Raw genomic sequence first — 23,428 nt, forward strand, 5'->3', positions numbered from 1 at the left:
TTCATCCGCCTCCTTTTTTAATAGGGCCTCTGTGATTTGGCTGCGCGAGCTCCTAACCAAGCTCCCGGCGGGAGAAGTCCGTCTCCACCAGGACGTGTCAAAAATAATCGCGGCCTCCCAGTATGCCGCTGATGCATCCCTTAATGCCACTAAATTTGCCTCCAGGGCGCTCGGCTCTAATATAACTTCTCGTCGGCTGATCTGGCTCCGGCATTGGCAAGCGGACCAGAAAAGCAAGTGGAAACTGGCTTCCGCCCCCTTTAAGGGGTCCAAATTATTTGGCGAGTCCCTGGATCCTCTCCTCATCGAGTCCAAGGACAAGAGGAAGATCCTACCTTCTCTAAACAAAAAGCAGGAACGTAAGGCCGCTCCCTATTCTAGGAGGCAGTCCTTTCGTGCCTCCGAGCCTTTTACCTCTGCCTCTTCCTTCTCTCCCTCCAATAGGTCGTTCGGCCAGCAGGGCGACAGATCCCAGGACAGGGCGTCCTTTCGGACAGAGGCAGGCAGCAGTTCGGCTTCCGCAAGTATAATCGCGGTGGGGCCTCCAGTAGGCCGTTCCGTAAGTCTAAGTGACTGTCCGGGCTTGGCGCCCATCGGGGGTCTCCTCCAGTTGTTTGCCTCCCATTGGGCCCAGAACACCGAGGATGCTTGGGTTCTGCAGACAGTCAGGGAAGGTCTATATCTGGAGTTCCTGTCCCTCCCCCCCCGGACCTTCATCCGGTGCCCTGTCCCATCCTGCCCCCAAAAAGAGGGAGCGTATGGACCAGGAAGTCAATCATCTCCTAGACATCGGGGCCGTGGAACCAGTTCCCCAGGGCAAAGAGGGGAGGGGGTTTTACTCCATCCTCTTCCTGGTGCCAAAGAACTCGGGGGGGTGGAGAGCCATCTTGGACCTCGGAATCCTCAACAGGCATATCGCCTACCGGAGGTTCGAGATGCACTCTCTGCAGACCATTCTGGCGGGGATTCGACAGGGAGATCTACTCACATCTATAGATCTCAAAGAGGCATGCCTCCACATCCCCATCCGTCCTCAGCACAGGAAGTTCCTGCGCTTCTATTATGCGGGTCGCCACTTCCAGTACAAAGCTGTTCCATTCGGCCTCTCGTCCGCTCCTCGGACGTTTACCAAAGTGCTGGCGATAGTGGGGCCCAGCTAAGACGCAGGCCCATAAGGCTCCAGTGCTACCTGGACGACATTCTTATCCAATCGTCGTCCAGGCAGCAGGCCCTACGGGATCTCCAAACCACTATGAGATCCCTCAGAAATCACGGCTTCACTCTAAACATAGAGAAGAGCCATCTCACTCCAACAAACAGACTTGTACACCTGGGGGCGGTGATAGATACCAACTCGTGCAGGGTTTGCCTCTCCCGAGACAGGTTGGCCGGTCTAAGGTCCATGACCACAAGGTGTTGAGCTTGAGACAGGCTCCAGTGGTCCTTCTATTGCAGCTGCTGGAAAAGATGATCTCCTGCTTTTCCATAGTGCCGTGGGCCCGCCTGCATTCCAGGGCTCTTCAGTGGCTGCTGCTGCCGCACCAGAGGGCATCCAGGAGCAACTCTACCAGGCCGATTCGAGTTACGCCGGACGTAAAGAGGTCCCTCCGCTGGTGGGTGTCTCCGGCCATCCTCGAGGGCCACCTATTCAAGGAGCCCGAGAGGTTGATCATCACCACAGACGCCAGCCTCTCCGGCTGGGGAGCCCACATGGGGTCCCTGATTGTTCAGGGCAAGTGGTCCCAAGCGGAAACCAGCTACAGCATCAACCTGCTGGAACTGAGAGCTGCTCGCCTGGCCCTGCGCCATTTCAGCCGGTCCATCCATCGTCAACATGTGCTTCTGATGACGGACAATGTGGCCACCAAGGCCCACATCAACCGCCAGGGCGGCACCAGATCCAGAGCACTGATGAGAGAGGCGGAGTCCCTGGGACGCTGGGCGGAGCGCCATCTGGAGTACATTCGCTCCGACCATATCTCCGGAGTGGACAACACACAGGTCGACTGGCTGAGCAGGACGACCATAGATCCTGCGGAGTGGAAACTGGACCCTCGCCTGTTCCACCAGATGTCCGACAGATTCGGGACTCCGGCCGTAGACCTGTTTGCGTCCAGGGACAACAAGCAACTCGACCGCTTCTACTCCCGGTTCTTCACCCCGGGGGCGGAGGGGACAGACGCACTGCGTTGCAAGTGGCCCCGCGAGCTACTGTATGCCTTCCCTCCCCTGCCTCTCCTTCCTCAATTCATCTCCAAGGTCATCGCAGAGGGAGCAGAGGTCCTTCTCGTGGCCCCGCATTGGCCCCGCAGGTCGTGGTTCGCCGACCTTGTCCACCTGTCGGTGTCTCCTCCGTGGCGCATTCCTCCGGACCAGATCTCCCTCAGCCAGGGGGCCGTGATTCACCCAGAGCCCCAGTGGCTCCAGTTGGCCGTCTGGCACTTGAGGGGGACCGACTGAAAGGCCAAGGCCTGTCGGAGGAGGTAGTGAGCACCATTCAGGCGGTGAGACGCCCTTCAACCACTAGGATTTACGATGCGTCCTGGGCCGCCTTCGCCAAGTGGTGTGAGGAGCTGCTCATCGAGCCGACGACCGCACCTGTTCCCAGAGTGCTTGACTTCCTTCAAGCGGGACTCAACAAGGGCCTGGCCCCGAACACCCTTCGACGCCAAGTGGCGGCTTTGTCTACTATCTGGTCGGGCGACCACCTTTTTGCCTCTCAGCAAAATTCCGAAGGTGCGTCTTTTCCTCAAGGGCGCCTCTAACCTTCGCCCTCCCACCGTTCATCGCTACCCTACTTGGCAGCTGTCCATGGTCCTGCGGGCCCTATCTGGCCCTCCATTCGAGCCTCTACGCACTACTTCTCTTCGATTCCTGACGCTGAAGACGGCCTTCTTGATTGCCATCACGTCAGCTCGCCGGATTTCGGAGCTGGCGGTTCTTTCTGTTCGCCGGGATCTGTGCGTCATCCACCCTGACAGGGTCATTTTGAGGCTGGACCCGACCTTACCCCAAAGTCAACTCATGGTTCCATAGAGCGCAAGACATTGTGTTGCAAAATTTTTGTCCTCATCCGTCGCATCCCAGAGAGCGATCCTGGCACAATCTTGATGTCAGGAGAGCCCTGAAAGTCTACATCGCTCGTACTGCGGAATTCAGGAAGTCAGAGGCTCTTTTCCTCTCCTTCCAGCCCGGTTCCCTAGGGAAGAAGGTCACTTCCTCCACAATTGGCAGGTGGCTTCGCGCTTGCATTGCGACTGCCTATGAAAGTCAATCCAAGGCCGTTCCGCGCGGCATCACTGCACACTCCACACGAAGTGCTGCTACCTCAGCGGCCTGGGCCACCCAGGCCTCGATCCTGGACATCTGCAGGGCCGCTACGTGGTCCTCTCCTTCTCCATTTGTGCGACACTATAAATTGGACATTTTTGCCTCGGCTGAGGCGTCCTTCGGCAGGCGTGTGCTCCAGGCGGTTGTGTCAGAGACCGAATCCCGGGAGCCTTCTTCTGCCCGCCCAGATGGACAATAACTTTGGTATGTCCCATTGCTTGGACTCTCCAAGCGGTGTACAGGAAAATGACCATTGGCTTACCTGAAGGGTCCTTTTCTGTACACCGCGGGAGAGTCCAACCCACCCTGGCTCTCAAGGCCGGGATTCGGGTTCCTCGTGTCAACAGTACATCATCTTGGACGCTTCGCTCCGTCCGCACGAACTGACTCCTTCTAAGAATTCTGGGGGATTGAGCACACCAGGAGGAGGTGTGGCTTAAGGAAAAATAGTTCCTCAGTCCTAAGGGAAAGCAGACTGAATTAACCCATTGCTTGGACTCTCCCGCGGTGTACAGAAAAGGACCCTTCAGGTAAGCCAATGGTCATTTTCACTTATTTTTGCCCTCCCCAGCCCCCAGGAGCACTCTGGAAGCCTCCTAAAGGCTATGCACGGCCATTTTTGCTAAGGGAGCAGGGTTTCGGGAGGCTAAAAATGCTGTATTCAGTGTATAAGACACACCCAGATTTTCAGCCTCTTTTTTGAGGGGAAAAAGGTTTGTTTTGTTTTGTTTTATTGGATTTATATGCCGCCCTTCTCCCAAAGGACTCAGGGCGGCGTACAACATTAAAAAACACATATCACAAAAGTTAAAAGGAAATTAGATAAGTATCCCAAAAAACAAACCCAATTAATATAACAATAAAATTTAAAAAATTAGATAAATTTAACAGGCCTGGCCAGCTTGCTGGAAAAGCCAACTTTTTAGGGCGCGTCGGAAGGACCGGAGGTCAGGGATTATGCGAAGCTCCGGGGGCAGCTCATTCCAGAGGGAAGGCGCTCCCACAGAGAAGGCTCTCCCCCTGGGGGTTGCCAGCTGACACTGTCTGGCCGACGGCACCCTGAGGAGGCCAACTCTGTGGGATCGTACTGGACGGTGGGAGGCTACGGGTGGCAGTAGGTGGTCTCGCAGGTACCCTGGGCCTAAGCCATGGAGCGCTTTAAAGGTCATAATTAGCACCTTGAATCGCATCCGGAAAACAACTGGCAACCAGTGCAGGCCGCCTAAAACGGGTGTAACATGGGAGCACCTAGCTCCCGCATGACAACCCGCGCGGCTGCATTCTGGACCAGCTGAAGCCTGCGTCTTATACTCCGAAAAATATGGTAGTTTCCCATTTCTGACTTATAGAAAGGTTATGGCTATTGTGAGACCCTTTTTTCACAATCTCCTCACCTTTGACAGTGTCAAACTGTGGTACCGTGGAGGCTCACTTTCAACATGAGATAAGATTCGGTTGTTATGTGCCTTATCAAAACCAAGCCTCTGTGGTGGAAATAATGTCTGGCTTGCTGGTTGAGGCACCTTGTGGCATAAGTTGTCCGATTAGGACATGCTGTGTGTGTTTTGAATTGGAAGGAAAATGTTCAGTGGCGCGACCCATTATGCTTCATTTAAGGTGACAGAGATACGTTGGGGCATGCTGACTTTTAAATTAGGGCCACACATATGCAGAAAAAGACTTTGGTTGTTAGTATCTTCTAACAACAGGCTTACAAGCTCCAAAAGATAGACATTGTGGGCTAAGCAAACCAGGGTGCATGCTGATAAAGGGAGCTCCACATTTTGAAGTGCGATTCATCAAAACTGCATAAGGAGGTGCCTCAGGGCTGTACTGTACTGTTCACTGCACTGCAGGTCTCATAACTTTTTACTACTCTTGAGAAGGAGCCAGCTGGCTTCGACGTCTGTGTTCTCAGTCTTTGAACCCCTCTTTTTTCCTGTGTCACTGAAGCCAGGAAGGATAATAGAAACAAGTATGTGTGCGGTGTGTTTGTGTGCATTTGTGCATGTATTTCAAATCTTCATGTCAGGTTCCATTTTGTTTTTCCTTCCATTGCCGCATTCTTGAGTTGGAGAATAGGCACAAATGGCTGGAGAATCACTTTCCCAAGCAATTGCAATGGTGATAACAGAGTAACAGATTTGGAAGGGACCTTGGAGGTCTTCTAGTCCAACTCCCCTGCTCAGGCAGGAAATCCTATGCCATTTCAGACAAATGGCTGTCCAGTCTCTTCTTAAAAACCTCCAGCGTTGGACCACTGGAAGCAAGTCATTCCACTGGTTGATTGTTCTCACTGTTAGGATTTTTTTCCTTAGTTCTAGGTTGCTTCTCTCCTTCAGGCACTTTGGAGAATAGCTTGACCCGCTCTTCTTTGGGGAGACCGTCAAGTATTGGAGCACTGCTATCATGTCATCCCTAGTTCTTCTTTTCATTAAACTTGACATTCCCAATTTCTGCAACTGTTCTTCGTATGTTTTAGCCTCCAGTCCTCTAATCTTCTTTGTTATTCTTCTCTGCACTTTTTTTTCTAAAGCCTCAACATCGTTTTTATATCATGGTGACCAGAGGTGAAAATTTTTAGCAACCGATTCTCTGCCTGGTTGCTGGGTTGGCGTAGCCATGGTGGGCGTGGCCTACTCAGCTTTCTACACCATGGGGGGGGGGGAGTTTCACCTTACCCAGGCTCTGGAGGCCCTCCAGAGGCAGGAAACAAACCTGTTTCTGGACTTCTGGAACTTCCGGAAGACTATTTTTCACCTTCCCCAGACTCTGGAGACTTTCCCCGCGCCTCTAGGAGGGCGAAAAAGACCTCCCTCGGGGTATGGAGGCCCTGCAAAGACTGGAAACAGGCCCACTTCTGGAACTTCAAGGAGGCCCATTTTTTGCCCTCCCAGAGCAACCTCATGGGCCCTGCACTTACCTGGCCTCCAAAATGGAGGCTGTGGAGACTCCTAGGAGGGGAGGGGCAGGGTGGGCGGGGCCAGCCAGTCCTTTCAACTACCGGTTTGGTGAACCAGATGTAAAATTAGTATCCGATTTGTCCGAACCGGGTGAATCCCACCCTGTTGGGACCAAAACTGGATGCAGTATTACAGGTGTGATCGTTGGATGGTAGGGGTGGGGCAGAAATTAGGCTGGTAGAGGAGTAAGAAACAGTCCTACTGTCTAGAAGCAGTCGGACTGCATTTTGCTAAGATAGATGTGCTGCAAGATATTATCTTCTCTGTTCAATACAAGGTTGAAATCAGGCAGTCAGTTTAATTCAATTCATGCAGTCTGCCATTCCGTGAATTTGTAGTTTTTAAATAAATAAATAACTAAAACCTGTATTTTGGTATAAAATTAGCATTCAGTATGCTAACTGTTGGAATTGAAAGTGTACGCTTTTCCAGACTTGTCTAAGCAGATATAGGATCAAATCTTTAAGTAATCACCTGTTTTCCTAACAATTATTGTAAAACAAACATTTCCCATATTTGACCATATTGGGAAACTGCAAACGCAAACATTAAGCTTCCTTTCCACACTTGTCAAGAAATGCAGTAAGAAAGTGATGGGTGAGCAAACAAACTATCAGGGACCATGCTTGCCTGTAGTCATAATGTCAAATCAAGTTTTTGCATTATATTTGTCCCAAAGAAAAACATAAAAATTAGGTGCAAAGGTTTCCACAGGCATAGGTAGCTGTGAATTATAGTTTGTCCAGCAAGCATGGTGTCAACCTATAAACAGAGTTCATGTATTTTGAATAATGACAGCTGAATTTGTTGTGTTTACTTAGCCATAAACCATGTTTACAAATTACTGGAGCTGAGTTCTCACAGCACACCAAGCCAAAACCAAACAAAGTACATAAAGGCTTGGCATGATGTCAACCCAGTTGGAGTATTTCTTAACAGTGGTTTGATGTGACATCTGAAATAAAGCTATAAATTACAGCTGTGGAGAATTCCGATCATCAGAAAATAGAATCTCAAAAGAATATTAGTTTTTCTTTTTTGGATAGTGTGTATAGTGTTTTGCTTTCTGCCCTAATGGCAACATATATTATACCAACTTTACCCCAACCCAGGGCCTTCCCAGGAAAATTGGGACAGAAGTGATGAGGAATTCTTGGAATTGTAATCTCAACACATCTGGAAATTATAGGTTTGGGTAAATCAGATTTGTATTAACCCAATACTCATTAGCTGTACTCACAACAGCGAGTTTCTACAAGTTACACAGCTATATTATCAGTCCTTTTGACAGCAAAATGTCATTACAGTATAGGGATTTGGGTGTGGTGTGCGTGCGTGCAATATTGAATGAATTAGCTCATGGGTGGCCTACAATTATATAAAAAACAGTAGAGAAGTTTGAGGTTTAAAACCCATGTAGATAAGTATTTACAGCTGCTATTCTATTCATTTTTCTCAGTCTTGTATGCGTTTTGCTGTTAATTTTCTGATTGATTGTGATTGCAAAAATGAACACAAGAGGTGTGATGATTTCAAACAAAGAGAAGTGTTTTGATGTAGTAATCCTTGAAAAAGACAGGGAGTCCTTGGCTTATGCTCACAATTGAACCCAAAGTTCTGTTAGGTGAGTTTTGCCCCATTCTGCGACCTCTCTTGCCACATTTGTTAAGTGAATCACTGCAGTTGTTCAATTAGTAACATGGTTGTTAAGTGAATTTGCCTTCCCCATTGACTTGACTAGTCAGATGGTTGCAAAAGGGGATCACATAAATACATGCCAGTTGCCAAGCATCTGAATTTTGATCTTTTGAAGATGCAATGGAGTAAGTGTGAAAAACAGTCATAAATCATTTTTCAATGCTCTTGTAACTTTGAATAGTCACTAAATGAATTATTGTAAATCATGGACTACCTAAAACAGGGATGGCTAACCTTTTTGTTCTCGCATGCCGAAAGCATGAGCGCGCAACAGTGTGTACATGCTCACACCCATAATGCAGTGCACCCACCACCCTACGCATGTGTGCTCGATCCCCCCCCCCGTGCCCCTAGCAGGCCTTCCTGAAGCCTCTTGGGACCAAAAACGGGGTGTGGTGAGGGAGGCGCCGCACCCCCACGCATGCGCACACGTCTTCCGGATGGACCTTGGCCCCATGCATGCGCGACACAGACCCGAAAATCAGGTGGCCGGCGGGAGGCACATGTGCATGCTAGGTGGAGCTGAGCTGGGGAGGTGGCTCGCGTGCCATAGGTTTGCTATCATGGACCTAAAACAAAATTCAACTGCTCTTTTAAAAGGAAGATCATTATGTACAGTGGAACTTAACCATGTATAGCAGCCAAAGATTTGAGTCAGATTAAATCAGGGGTGTCAAAGTCGTGGCATCACAGCAGCATCATGTGACATATCACAACTTTTTTCCTCTTCGCTAAACCGGGCGTGGGCGTCGCTAGCACATGACGCATCTGGCCCGCGGGCTGCGAGTTTGACAGCCCTGGATTAGATGATTCTTGGGAAAATCTTAACATGTTTATTTAATTTTTTAAAATATTTTTTTTTCCTGCTTCAGGACTAACAATAATAACAGAGAATGTTTATGTAAGCAAGAAAGTATTATTCTTTTCTCCTTCCACGGCGGAATAGATTTAAGTAAAATCTTTAAGTATTTCAAAAAACTCTTTCTGTATATCTTATGAAACCAGGCAATTAATGACCTTCGCACAAGCCTACACAAGGGTAAAGTGTAGGGTAGGCCTTCTGATCTTGTATCTCAGTGTTGGTGAACCTTTTTGGCACCGAGTGCCGAAACGGGAGCGCGCTTGTGCAGGCGGGGGGGGCACCAGAAACTGGAAAAACAGCTTCTGTGGGAGCGCCAAAACCCAGAAGAGCAGTTCCCCAGAGTGCATGTACGTGCCGGAACTCAGAAGAGCAATGGACGACCACTTCCGGCACGCGTGCCATAGGTTCACAATCACAGTTGTATCTTCTTCAAATGCGTTCTCTATAACTTTCATAAAACTTTAGTCAGGTTGAACTAAAGAATTGTTGTGTCAGGTCCAACTTATTTGGAGAATGCAGGACTTTGGAGCTCTTTGTCCTAAGAATATAAAGGACTGATCCAAAATGACTTTGTTATTAGAATTCGGTCTTCTCAGTCTGAGTTCACTCTATAGGCCGGATTCTTTTTATTATATAAACCAGGTCAGTGTGGGTCACATATCCTTGTTCATGTTTTGCCTGAGCCACAACAGACAGCCTATTATAAAGTGTATGTGTGTGTATGTTTGTGTGTATAGAACTTGCTGTTTCAGAACAGTGGTCAGCCAAATCATCATGATATGGAGGAGTCAACAGATCATTCTGAAGAAGTTCAGAAAGTTCTATTCTTGTGCTGGAGCCGTATGTTTTACGTATATTTAAAAGTTTCCCTGTTTGTTTTTGGGGATTTAATTAATGATTTGTAGCTGCCAACCAGAAGATTTGCAAATCTGAATTTCCAAAGAGGGGGCAGGGGAGGGAAATAACCAGGACATGCAAATACACATGCATTCAATAAAACAGTTTTATTGCATCCTGTGTGAGATCGAACTAGTTAGCCATTGAGAATGCTAAAATTCAGGGAATTAGGTTTTTGTTTCTAGCTGACATTTGCATTTAACTACCGTATTTTTCAGAATATAAGATGCACCGGAGTATAAGATGCACCAAGATTTTGAAGAGGCAAATTAAAAAAAAAGTTTTTGCACTCTGCAGACCTCCCAAAAACGCGCAAACGGTTTTGGGAGGTTTTCGCGAAAACAGGCCCGCTTTTTTTTCCTCAAAAAAAGGGCATGAATAGCCTTTGGGAGGCTTGTAGAGTTCTGGGGGTGGGGGCCAAAAACGAGCAAAAAACAGCCCATTTTTTGCAAAAACGGACCCATTTTTTGTCAAGAAAAAAGGGTATGCATAGCATTTAGGAGGCTTATAGAGTGCTCCTGGGCACTGGGGGTGTGTGTGGCAAACCTGAGCAAAAAACGGCCCTCCCCAGCCCCCAGGAGCACTCTGGAAGGCTCCTAAAGGCAATGTACTGCCATTTTGGTGAAAGGGGCAGGGTTTCGGGAGGCAAAAATGCTGTATTTAGTGTATGTAAGACGCACCCAGATTTTCAGCCTCTTTTTTGAGGGAAAAAGTTGTATCTTATACTTCGAAAATTACGGTAGTCACAAATGTGGAACAGATACTAATAATTGCTAAAATTCTGCTGGCTGTGTCAGTTTAAAGGAAGAATATGCAGACAAGTTCCTTCAGAACAAGCCATCTTCCTAGCAAGTTTTAGTAGCAGCCGTGGCACAGAGGACTTTTTAAGGGGGAATAAAATGCTAGGTGGGTGACACAAACATTGGTACAATACATTGGAATTCGAGCAATCTTCACCTATACATAGCACTGAAAAGCAAATTCTAGGACTAAAGTCTTTTAGTTCTTGGTTGCCTCTTTCCTATATTACAAGTCCCTCTGCTAACAACAGCACAGGAGTGAAATAAATAGACAATTGGCAGCTTTGGTTCTAAATTTTCTGTATTTAGCAATCAAGCACATCTACTACCCTACACATTTTTAAAAAAATTTAAAATCCACATGAAAGTCATTCAACTTTCCTTTGAAAAAGACGATGCCTCTCAATCTCTACTGAAAATGGATTCCTTACAAAAACTACCCTGTTTCCCCGAACATAAGACCTCCTGGATAATAAGCGGGCTTTTGAGCGCATGCACTAAAATAAGCCCTCCCCCCCGAAAATAAGCCCTCCCTGAAAATATTTAAACACATGTGCAGCCGGACCCCGCCAACACGAGATGAGGCAAGGTTGGAGGGGAGAAATGGAGGGGGGAACATGCCCTATGCACCCCACATGCCCTTGCCTAACAGCCGGTCCCGCAACCCTAGCCACCGCAATCCTTCTGTCATGCTAATGGCCGCCGCAAAAAGAGCGGCAGGACCAGTGACGCGCAACAAAGCAGCAGCCATGAGGTGATCACGCTCACTGCCTCCTGTACCTCAAAAATAATAAGATCTCCCTGAAAATAAGGCCAAGCATTTATTTCGGGGGTCAAAACAAAATAAGACCCTTGTCTTATTTTCGGGGAAACATGGTTGGTATCACAACAACCACCATTTTCTGAAACGGAGACATTGGAAGATAATTATAAGAGTGGCTTTGGGAGGTCATCCTTTGCTTCCGATGTAAAAGAGGCCGTTAATAGCCAAGTTAAGACAATTATTGGAATGAATGTAGATTTGAAATCCAACTATAACAAAGGATTTTTCAAGGTAATCAAAATTAAAATTGGAATTTCGTTTAAAAAAACAACAACCCCACAGACTGATCACTTTGCCAACTTGCGTCCTCTGACCTGCAATATCCTTTTGATGTTTTGAGGAACTTAAGAAAGTAACTGAACATGATAAGACGTTTTCTTATCTAGCACAATTTCTTCAACCTGAGTCTTCTTCAATCTGATGCCCTTTTGATTGGCTTATACTGTTTTATAATTCTAACTGGATGCACTTAACTTCAAAATGTCTAAAACCATTTTGATGCACTTATGAAAAAAAGATTATTATTAATAATTTGCAGAGTCTTGGCTGATATATATATATATATCAGAGTCTTGGCTGATATATATACATACATACATACATACATACATACATACATACATACATACATACATACATACATACATATATTGCTCGCTTGCTGATCCAGAGAGGAAGGTGACTCTTGTTCTCATTTTACCAAGTACAAATAGAGACACGGAGAGAGAGAGCAATTGAGCTAAAGGCCATCCAGAGGATTTATTGCTGACTTGTGGTTTAGCAGATAAATGCTGAGGTTCCCTTGCACCTGACCACGTACACAATTAAAATCTCTGCACCCTGTGGTATAATGTAGGAAAAGGTGTTGATACTGGGTATTGAGCATGCAAATTCTCTGATTGGAAAACCAGAAAATGTACCTTTAGAGTAGAGGTGGGGAACTATGGCCCCTTTATGACTTGTGGACTTTTAATTCCCAGAATTCCTAAGCCAACATGTCTGGTTCAGGAATTCTGGGAGTTGAAGTCCACAAAGTCATTAAAGGGCCGTAGTTCGTCACCCTTGCTTTAGAGGGTTTTTTTTTTATCCTGATGTGGAAACTGAAAATATGGCGGAGTGTAGTCTCCTTTTTAAAATGAAGAGATGGAACCGAAGTCACATTTACAAAAGCAAGAGAATGGTGGTGACAATGGAAACTTCTGCAGGTGAAATTATAGGATGGGTTTGTGGACACAGATGCCTCCTCAAAGCAGAATGAGCAAGAAAGGTTGGCCTCAGAATATCTCAGGAGCAAGGTTTTCGTTTTTGAAAATTCATCCTATAAATTAAAAATGTTGAAGGAAGGAACCAAGAGAGCATATTTTCTCCTTCCATCTAGTATTCTCCAGTTTCCATGAAAATGTTTTTCTATCTGCAGTTGGCTTCAGCTTCAGGTTGGATAAAGTATACTGTGTAGTCGTCACAGTTTTGTATATATATTTATATATTAGTATCGACAAGTAGAGGGACATGGTGGCTCAGTAGCTAGGACGCTGAGCTTGTCGATCAGAAAGATCGGCAGTTCGAATCCCTAGCATCATGTAACAGAGTGAGCTCCCATTACTTGTCTCAGCTTCTGCCAACCTAGCAGTTCGAAAGCATGTGAAAATGCAAGTAGAAAAATAGAGACCACCTTTGGTGGGAAGGTAACAGCATTCTGTGTACCTTCGGCATTTAGTCATGCCAGCCACATGACCACGGAGTCATCTTCGGACAACGCTGGCTGTTTGGCTTTGAAATGGAGATGAGCACCGCCCCCTAAAGCCGGGAACGGGTAGCACATATGTGAGAGGGGAACCTTTACCTTTACCTATGGACAAGTGTTCTGGAACCAGAATTTCTGTTGCTAAGCAAGGCAGATGTTAAGTGACTCGTTACTGGTTTTATGACAATACAAATTTTAATTGTTTACGCCTATGAAGGCCTGCCATCTCCTTCCAAAGAGGCTCCTCTTTGGCTATAGAAATCAGAGCCCACCATGTTGGAGAGAAAATATGCTATGTTTACATTTAGCCTAGTGGTCTTGTGAAACTTGGAAATTTTGTGTGCACTTTACAGTGTTTAGTAATAGCCGTCCTTTTGCCTGCTTCACATGCCTAATGGGCATGAAAACAAGCTCCTTTTTTATTGACTGGTTCGGCAAGTTAATTAAAAAAAAGAGAAAATGAATACATTGACTAGGAATAAAACCTTTTAGGATTGGGTCATAAAAAATCATATAAGCAATATCTTGAACTAGTTTCCTTTCCGAGCCTCAGATTTCTCCTCTGTGGGGAAACACAGGAGGTGTTACTGCTTTATGGGTGTTGTAAATAGCCCGGTGTGTTTGCTGTACTCAATGAAGAGCAAAAGGAAAGACTTGTTGTTTGTTCAAGAGCACTTTGTGATACAGCGAGAATTTGCGGGAGGTATAACTAACACCGTGAAATGTTACCCAGGTAGCCATTGGTTTGAATCTTGCCATTAGATGCGAACTCACCCACTGCTGGGTACTATTTAGCAAGGTTTTATATCTCTAGGCCAGTGGTCCCAAACCTTTTTTGGTCATGCCCCACCTAAGCATCTCCAAAATCCTGATCCCCCCCCCCTTCCCTGTGACATATAATTCTTACTTTACTCAAAAAGTGAACTCTACTCACATGGAGGAAGCCTAAAAGGCCATTACCCTTGGTTTAAACCAGGTTCAAATTGCCCCCATTAAAAATCAAATTGCCCCCCTGTGGGGCATGGGCCCCATATTGGGAACCACTGCTCTAGACAGAAATTCAGATTAAGGTTATACAGTAATAAGTGGTTTCTTGATTTTCTTTATCTGATTTGAAAAAAAAAACCATCCACTTTAATTCAGGGCTCGGATAATGAAGAAGAATTAGAGGAAGCCATAATTAATATCACCCATTTCTATCTGAGCAAAATCATATCCTCACTAGTTTTCTAAAAACCATAGCAGAGAGGAAGTCTTCCTTAATCTTACTAGAGCAGGTTGTAGCTCATTCTTCTGAAAATACTATTATTTATGACTCTCAAATTGACGTGCAAAGGGCAGGATTTCATCCTTCCAGCCAAGTCTTCTTTCCTTTTTTTAATGGTTCCCGACTATTTGCAATTATGATGTTTGGAAATTAGAGACTGTATCAAATAAAGTATGCAATTCTTCTTTATGAAATTTCCTAACAAAAATGAAAGCTCTGTGGAAGCATGCATCTGTCAAGCTTCAGAGGGAGGGAAGGGGTTGCAAAAGAGAACTTGGTGAATATGTACCTCAGGTAGCTTTATTAGACTTGGAGTTCCTTGCAAGAGTCAAATATAATATGAAACAGTAAGTATAACCTTGCCTTGATCAAAGACTTATCTTGAGCATCCTGCCTTCCACACACTGGCTCATAAATACAGTGGATCTTTGTTTGAATATAAATCTATTCACTATGCAATTTGGTTAAGATGGTTACTGCAGGAAACAATGCATACTTTCTCTAAAATTATAGCCCTGTGATTCTGAAATATTGTGATATTCTGACCCCTAAACTGATGAACTTCTGTGCTCCCTTCCCAGTAAAGCAAATTATTTCATTAGATGAGTAATACTCAAAAGCCCAAGTTTGAGTTCTGAGGCAACAGTGTGATCCCCCTTGAAGTTATTTACAACCTGCTGGGAAGTCTTAGACTACTGTAAAATTTGTAAATCAGTCCTACAACTTAACTTTGGTTTCTGTTGTGGCCCGCCAGCGGAGCTGGTAGCAGACTCAGATGGGGAGGAGCTTGGGGAGGAACATGGGCCAGTCCTGGAGTCTGGGGAAGGCTCTGATGAGTTCTCTGCATCGGAGACAGAGATGGGGCCAGGGCCGTCTGACAATTATCAGCTACCTTTGAAGTCGGAGATCAGTGGGGGAGAAGAACAGCTGGAGCCTGTTCCTGATGTGCGCATGTGCAGAGCTGCCACAAGAAGAGAGCAGTTTAGGAACAAGGGCCGACTTGGGAGTAAATGCATAGGTGGACGGTGAATGGCCCCTCCCATAGGGAATAAAGAGGAGCGAAAGGGGAGGGGAGTTTGCAGGAGACAATTAGTTGTTTTAATTAGTGTGAAGATTTGTTTGTGACTCTCAGAGACTCCTTGCCAAGTATTTTCTTGTACAGCATAGCGAAGATATCGACCTGGCAGCTCTCCAAGCCTGATAAGGTCTGTGGTTGTAAATGCATCCTTGAAAGACTGTTTGCCGGGACTTTGCTGGATGTGAATGAGAGGAATTCACATTAGCTTAATAAAAAGGGGTTTTGTCAAGACAAGGAATCTACTTTGTGATTTTGTGAAGCCTAGGTCAGAACAGTTTCATCCATGGGAAAACATGTGCATTGGTACCAATAAAGGAGAAGATTTGTAGCTCGGGGTTGAATTGAGGGATCCTTGGAGCTCTTTGAGCTTGGCTGTTTTCTTGCAGGCATTTCATTACCCAAACTAAGTAAAAAAAAAAAAAAAGACTGGTCCCTGGGGAGAACTTTCACAGGATAGCTGACCTGGTATGAAGACATGGAATGCTTTCATTAATAATTGGTGATAAATAATGCACATAATGATAAGAAAACGGAAAGTTAATGTTCATCTAATATTGAATTATTAAGAAGATGGAAGACTGAGGAAACACATGCAAAAGAGTAAGGGAGCAGGATGAAGAGAGGGAGAATATAGTAGATGAAAGGTGCAGAGTTTGTGTGTTGGGGTGGGGTCGGGTGGGATGAGGAGTTTCTACACCAGGTGTGTCAAACTCTCCTCGTCACATCGTCATCATGTGATGTATCATGATTTCCCTCCACTTTGCTAAACGGGTGGGCATGGCCAGCACGTGATACTTGCGGGCTGCAGGTTTGACACCCCTGCTCTACACACTCCAGCAAATTACGGGGTTGTACTGAAGTTGTGAACAGAGGTCAGGTCCCCAGAAGACTAAAGATGTGGGAGGACTCCTCTAAATGTTCATATTGGTTCACAAAATTCTCACCAAAATTTTGGTTCTGGATTTCTCGTTATTGCTAGATTAATACTGGTTTTTAAGCAGTTGTCTTTAAGCACTTGCCTTCTGTTTGAAGAAGCTTGACTCTAGTTGCCTGTTGGAAGCTAAAACATGTTGGAATAATATGCTGGAATCATGCCGAGACTTGCCTTATTCTCAGTACTATGTAGATGAAAATTACTTCCCTCTGAAGGCTGGAGCATTTAAGCATGTGTGTAATGGATGGAGGTGAATTTCTGAGCATTCAGAGCAGTGATGGGGTGTGGCATCAGTCTTGAAAGAAACAGGAGGAAAAAAAACCCGCTTCATCTATAGTTGAAACGGGATTATTCTTTGGAGAATAGCCTCTAATGGCAGTTACTAGAGCTATTTCTCAAGAGAGCAGCTTCCTGTGGTGAATATATTGTGTGCTTTCCAGGCAGCAGCAAAAATAGTTCACGACAGTGATGGCATGGTGTGAGAAATTCCTTCTTAAGGCATGAAGCTCAGGTTTGACTTGCAGATGAAATAACTCACCTTCATGCAGGAATTCCCATTAATGTGGGTTAAGGTAACCTACCACAACTTCAGCCAGTTAAACAGCACAATCACTTGTTGCTCACTGTTAGTCTTAGGTCTGTCAACGGTAGTCTTCATGCAGGTTTTGCTGTATAGTTTAACTGAAGACCCGTAAAAAAATAGCAATCTCCTTTTAACCCAAAAAGTAGGGAGAGAAAATTCTGTCTTTAAACTAGCTGCTCATGCCAACATTCGCCACTCCTGTTTTCTCTTGCAATAGATATTGTAACTCAAATCTTGTATTGTGATGTATCTTTCTGTACATGAATGTACTCCTAATTCATGGATTTACAATTCTCCTCTTTATGTTTTTCAGCAGTCTTACTCCAATGAAGCCCATTGTGTTGAAGAAATTTTGAAGGTGAGTATATTCGCATTAAGTGGAAAAGGATGCCATAAAGGAAGCAGTACTAATTTCATGGTTTTTTTTTAAACGACTGGATCATCATTATCACCAAAATGTAGGGTCCCTCCCCTGTCTATAATGCTGCTCATGTTTCTTTGCTGCAGAATTTGATCAGTAGGCTTCAAGCAGAATATCATCTTGAATGTTTTAAATAATTTCTGGTTTCAGACCAAAAAATTAAAATAAAATAGAAGGACTACAAACAACACATTGTCCGTGTTTATCCAAGCGGATGAGTTATCATTCTCTGAAATTTTGGCTTCTTGGTTAAAAAAAAAAAGCATTCTTGTCCTGCTGGCTCCTTGTCTTAGCACAGATGATCAAGAATTTCCTATCCAAGCTTAAACTTTATAAGGAAATCCAATTTGTGGTTTATTTTATCTTTAAAACAATTTGGCTTCAAACTTTGGCTTGTTGGAAGAAATGCAACTTGGAAATCCAAAAAACCCACTGAATTTATTTTGATTGGGCTTCCTTTTTAAAAAAAAATATTTTTGATTGAAGAGTTTTTCAATACTAAAAGATAGCACAAACTACAGTATTTTTCGGAGTGTAAGATGCACCTTTTTCCCCTCAAAAAAGAGGGTGAAAATTTGGATGCGTCTTATACACCGAAAGCATTTTGGCCTCTCAAAACCCTGCCCCCTTTGCAAAAATGGCCGTGCATAGCCTTTAGGAGGCTTATAGAGTGCTCCTGTGAGCTGGGGAGGGCAAAAATGAGCAAAAAAAGGTCCATTTTTTGCTCGTTTTTGCCCCACCCCCTTCCCCCAGGAACACTCTATAAGCCTCCTAAAGGCTATGCATGCCCTATTTTTGACAAAAAATGGGCCCATTTTTGTGAAGTCTGCAGAGTGCAAAAACTTTTTAAAAATTTGCCTCTTCAAAATCTCGGTGCCTCTTATACTCCGAAAAATATGATAAATTCAGAAAAAACAAAAGGGAGGGGTAGAATTTGGATTGGGTTCCCTATGCATATTGGGATATTTCTTTTTTCTTTTAATGCTGCCCCACACATTGCCATTATTTATCACATTCAAAACTGTAGAAAAGAATAGAAGATAAAGGAATATGAAAGGAGAAGAGAAGGATAGCATGCATTCCTCTGAATGCAGAGGATATTAAGGAATCAAATATTAAGGAATCAAAGTCTGATTGTTTTGATGATAGTTTCAAAGATTACTTCGAACTCTAAGATGCAAAAGCCTAGAAAAATAATGTTTCAGTTACATCCCCATGTTACTGTTGGAAGATTTTCTTCTTCTTTTTGCAGCTGAGGAAGTAATAAAAGTTAGGAATTAAGAGCTGATTATTATTATTCTCAATTTCTTCCCAGGAAATGACCCATTCATGGCCACCTCCTTTGACAGCAATCCATACTCCTAGCACAGCTGAGCCATCAAAGTTTCCATTTCCTGTAAAGGTGAAGAAACAAAATCTTTCATTCCATCTATGTGAATTAATGTATGAAAATGCATGTCATCAACTCATTTTAGCAATGTATTGTTTCTAGCAGAGAAGAAAAGTTTGCAGGACAAAACAAACAGTCATAAAAAGATAGTTTATTTTGTGCAACTGTTGCTTTGAACTAATCTCCGTGGGCATGTAAATATTCGTTATGTTTATGTTTTTGGAATCATTGTTTTATTTAACATGTAATTTTAAAGGTGAGTCATTTTATGTTCAAGAAAAGGTAGCAAGTCTTCCTAAAAATCATGACGTGTACAATTGTTCCATAGTAGAAAGTCATAATTTATAACTTCTCTTCCCTTAACTCCTAAATGCCCGAAGCCTTCTACAATGTGGGAATACCCTCCACAAGAGTAAATGCAACTCCCAGAATTCCCCATTATGGTCATACTTGCCTGATTATTTTAGGAGTTGTGTAGGGCATCCAGAACAAATTAGCTACACTAGATTTATTCATTATGCCCAAAGACATGTAATTCCCGAGTTACTTACTTGATGCCAATTGCATTGCACTCATGTCAGAAGCATTGAGGCTTCTGGGTTGAAAGAATTATCCAGTGACATCACTGTTGCTCGGAGGATGCCCAATTGCGGACTTCTTTCATGATCCCAGAAGGAGCCGAAGCGAAGGACAGGAGCTTACCCCATCCCAGGGCAGCACTCGGGTCTTAAATGTGGGCTTCCTAACCTCCAATTTAGCATCCTAACCATGTGAGCCACTATGCTCCATTATTTGATGTCAATAATCTCATAACTACTGTTATTCTGCTTGTGCTTTTTAAGTACTTATAAGATCCTGGAATTGCTAAACAGAAGTTTGATTTTTGCCCCGATTCTTTCACAATTGAAAACATTTTTCTTCCAGTGCTTCTTGTTCCTATCCTGCTAGTTTTGTAAGTCATCATGAGAGGTGATGGTATGTGTCGGCATGTGTGAACAAAATCGAACAAAATTGTAGGAGATGACCAGGTTGAGCCCAAGGATGGGGTGAAAATCGAGTGCAAATTGTAGGAGATGACCAGGTTGAGCCCAAGGGTGGGGTGAAACACGTCATCAGACTAGAATCCGCACACTCGCAAAAGAGACCTAAGTCCAGCCCCCTTTAAAGTCCACGATTCTTATCTGGAGCTTGACTGTTATTAATTCATATTCCTGGGTTATAGCTTGCTTGGAATAAACTCGCAGTGCTTTCTTTACTTTATTCTGGCTCCTGGTTTCTTGTGCCTGACAAAAATAAATGAAATAAATGCATAGTTTCCCTGTTTTCTTTTCTATTATTTTCCGTTTAGAATGTTAACATTAGTACTATGGAACGTACTATGCAGTATAATAATATAATAATATGATGATGGCAATTATAAAGAAATACATATTTATTATGATAAAGAAGAAATAAAATTATTTTTTATTTATATTTATAAAATTATTGGGTTGTATATAAAAATCCTTCCTTTTCTGTTTTCTAGGAAACTCAGCAGCCTGGATCAGTAATTCAGAGTAAGTATAAAGACCATAGTCTAAATTTATAAACTGCCGCAACCTGCTGTTCTTTGTTCATTTTCACAGATTACACACAGAATTCATGTAACATGAAACGTGAAAAAAAGGAATGGCATCTCAGGCTTTTGGCTACAGATTAAGTGAAGCAGTCTTTGATTCTGATAAGTTTTGCCGTGTTTCCACGAAAATAAGACAGCGTCTTATTTTTGTTTTGACCCCCAAAATAAGCGCTTGGCCTTATTTTCGGGGAGGTCTTATTATTATTGTGGTGCAGGACGCCCCTTAATCTCAGCCCGCGGCCCACAGATCAGCTGATCCAGAGAGGGCCAGAAGTTCTGTCTCTTTCTGGCACACTCTTGCCACCCCTAGCGTCGCTGGGCCTGCTGCTCTTTGCAGCCACCAGTAAGGGGCGTGATAGCTAGAGTTTGCGGGAGCTGCCTCCGCGAGGCCGTTCCATGTGGATGGCAGGTGCACATGAAGTATGCTCCCCCCTCCCCCCCTTAAATAGCAGAGACCGGCAGCCCATGCAGTTAAATATTTTAGGGGAGGACTTATTTTAGCTTATTATCTGGGGAGATCTTATTTTCAGGGAAACAGGGTAGGAGATGAGCTGGTCAGAAGCACATGCTCATGCTGGAAAATGGAAGACCAGCTCTTCCAGTTTCCAGCACTGCTGCATGCACAAAGGCCAGCTGATCGGTGCCTGCTCCTGCGCGCCAAAAACCCGGAAGAGGAATGGCCAGTGCCGTGCGTGCCAGGCAACATGGCTCGGTGTGCCACTTCGAGCACACATGCCATAGGTGTGCCATCACGGTTCTACTGCTTTTAGATGTCACAAGGCATATTTATTTATTCATTCATTAGGTATTTGTTTGTTTGTATTTGACACTTTTAAAACCACCATCTTTTTCTGGGTGACGATCTATAAAAATTAAGCTTTAAAAAACGAATAACATTTTTAAAAAAGTGTATGTGCCATTGTGTCACTAGCACATTGCAAAAGATGTGAAAAGAAAAGCATGAACATGCCTGTGGCGATGGGGGCAGTGATGAAATATTGAAATCTGTTGCTTCAGATTATTCTGACAATGGCAATTGCTAGTGCTGTTAGAAAACATCACCCACTTATCCTTTAAAACGTCTCATACGTGGCAATGTCATGAATATTAGAAGGCAACATGGATTAATTCTGCCCTCTTTTAAAAAGAAAAAAAAAGCTTAACGGATTTTTACTGGCAGCCATTCTCTCAACCTGGCCTGTTTTAGCTTCAGTCTGTTTATATTTATCCAACCTTATAATATTTAATGGGGCAGAGACAAATCAAACTCGTTATAAAGTTCCTTTTTAAAAATCCCTCAACGTGCTTGGAGGTAAATGTCTGTGGAGATTTTAGTCATCCAGATCATAGTTATCTCAATGGGAGCTTTTTTTCTTTAAAAGAAGAAAAATTTCTCTCCCCTCCCCCACCTCACCTCCATCAGAACTGATGAAGCTTCTTGGATGAGAAGTGAAACATTTTCTTATTCCGCAAGGGGGGAAAAACAGCCCAGTTGCCTTCTGAAGAAAAAAAGGGGGCACGTTTGAGATTATTTGGAAGTATTCTTTTTTTTTTTAACCTAGGGAATAAAAATAAAAACAGAAAAGTTTTGCCTAAGTCGTATATATCGTGAATTAAAGATCCCCATCCTAAATGTCACAGAGAGACAGAGAAAAAAGAGAAAACAATGCAAAAAATCCGAAATGTTCATCACCCCAAATCTTCTCTTCCCTCCCTCCCTGCCCCCTTGGTGTCTTTCAGAACAGTGTGATACGCCTTTGAAGACTTTGTCTGTTTCTCAGCAACGGACGTCGTAAGTCACTGCACTTTTTCCCCCCTTGGTGTGTTTGTCATTCATTAGCGAAATCTGCCAGTCATTAGTGAATGAGAGGAGATTTATTGCAGGTAGCTTTAACTTAATTGAAATGTGGCTGCTGCAGAAAGAACAACTTAGGCTCTGGCACTGCCTTTGCCTGCTTCAAATGGAGATTCTCTACTTGCAAAAATATGAAATAATAAGGTTACTATAATGTTAATAAACGGTTACTCTTTGTGCGAAGTATTCAACAGGTTCGACGAGGACAGAGATATAGTACATTCCAATTGGCAAATTAATTAATTAAATTAAATATTTATTTGAATTGATTAGGAATTTGGCAACAACCTGATAGTCTTATCAATTTTTTTTATTTGTCAGATACTGCTAAGGAGATCATTTGGGTATTTCTAAGAACTAGTTCTAGGGACGCGGTGACTCAGTGGCTAAGACGCTGAGCTTGTCGATCAGAAAGGTCAGCAGTTCGGCGGTAATATCAATTAAAAATGTTGAAAGGAGGAACCAGGAGGGCATCTTTTCTCCTTCCATCTAGTATTCTCCAGTTTCCATGAAAATGTTTTTCTATCTGCATTTGGCTTCAGCTTCAGGTTGGATAAAGTGTACTGTGGATGGACTGATAGATAGATAGATAGAGAGAGAGGATAGATAGATAGATAGATAGATAGATAGATAGTTAGATAGATAGATAGATAGATAGATAGATAGATAGATGATAGATAGATAGAGGGGGGGAGAGAGAGAGAGAGACGGTGAGCTTGTCGATAAGAAAGGTTGGCAGTTCGGCGGTTCGAATCCCTAGCGCCGTATAACGGAGTGAGCACCTGTTACTTGTCCGAGCTTCTGCCAACCTAGCAGTTTGAAAGCATGTAAAAATGCAAGTAGAAAAATAGGGACCACCTTTGGTGGGAAGTTAACAGCGTTTCGTGAGCTTTAGTCATGCCGGTCACATGACCATGTAAATGTCTTCGGCAGCGCTGGCTCTTCGGCTTTGAAACAGAGATGAGCACCCTAGAATCGGGAACGACTCGCACATCTGTGCAAGGGAAACCTTTACCTTTACTAAAAACTAGTAGCTTCAATGCAGAGTTGGCTACAATTGAGAAAAACAGGCTATCTGTTCCATGCAGTCAGTGAAAGTTTTTTTTTTATTTCATTTGACTTACAACAGCTGATTTAGTGACCATTTGAAGTTACAACGGCACTG

At 44.0% G+C, this 23,428-nt stretch overlaps 1 protein-coding gene across 5 annotated transcripts in view; it reads left to right on the top strand.

Moving 5' to 3' along the window:
• Positions 1-23,428, top strand: part of AFF1 (ALF transcription elongation factor 1) — a 188,799-nt gene that overhangs the window by 112,801 nt on the left and 52,570 nt on the right. For 4 of the 5 annotated variants that reach the window (XM_081960189.1, XM_081960192.1, XM_081960191.1 and 1 more), the window contains 4 exons: positions 17,293-17,337; positions 18,716-18,802; positions 20,316-20,346; positions 22,149-22,200. In XM_081960189.1, coding sequence (XP_081816315.1) covers positions 17,293-17,337; positions 18,716-18,802; positions 20,316-20,346; positions 22,149-22,200 — 215 coding nt within the window. The remainder of the gene's footprint in view (positions 1-17,292; positions 17,338-18,715; positions 18,803-20,315; positions 20,347-22,148; positions 22,201-23,428) is intronic. The other variant, XM_081960190.1, reaches the window with a different exon arrangement.

The sequence above is a fragment of the Natrix helvetica genome (genome assembly GCF_964273705.1).
Source record: "Natrix helvetica genome assembly, chromosome: 7".
NCBI classification, from domain to species: Eukaryota; Metazoa; Chordata; class Lepidosauria; order Squamata; family Natricidae; genus Natrix; species Natrix helvetica.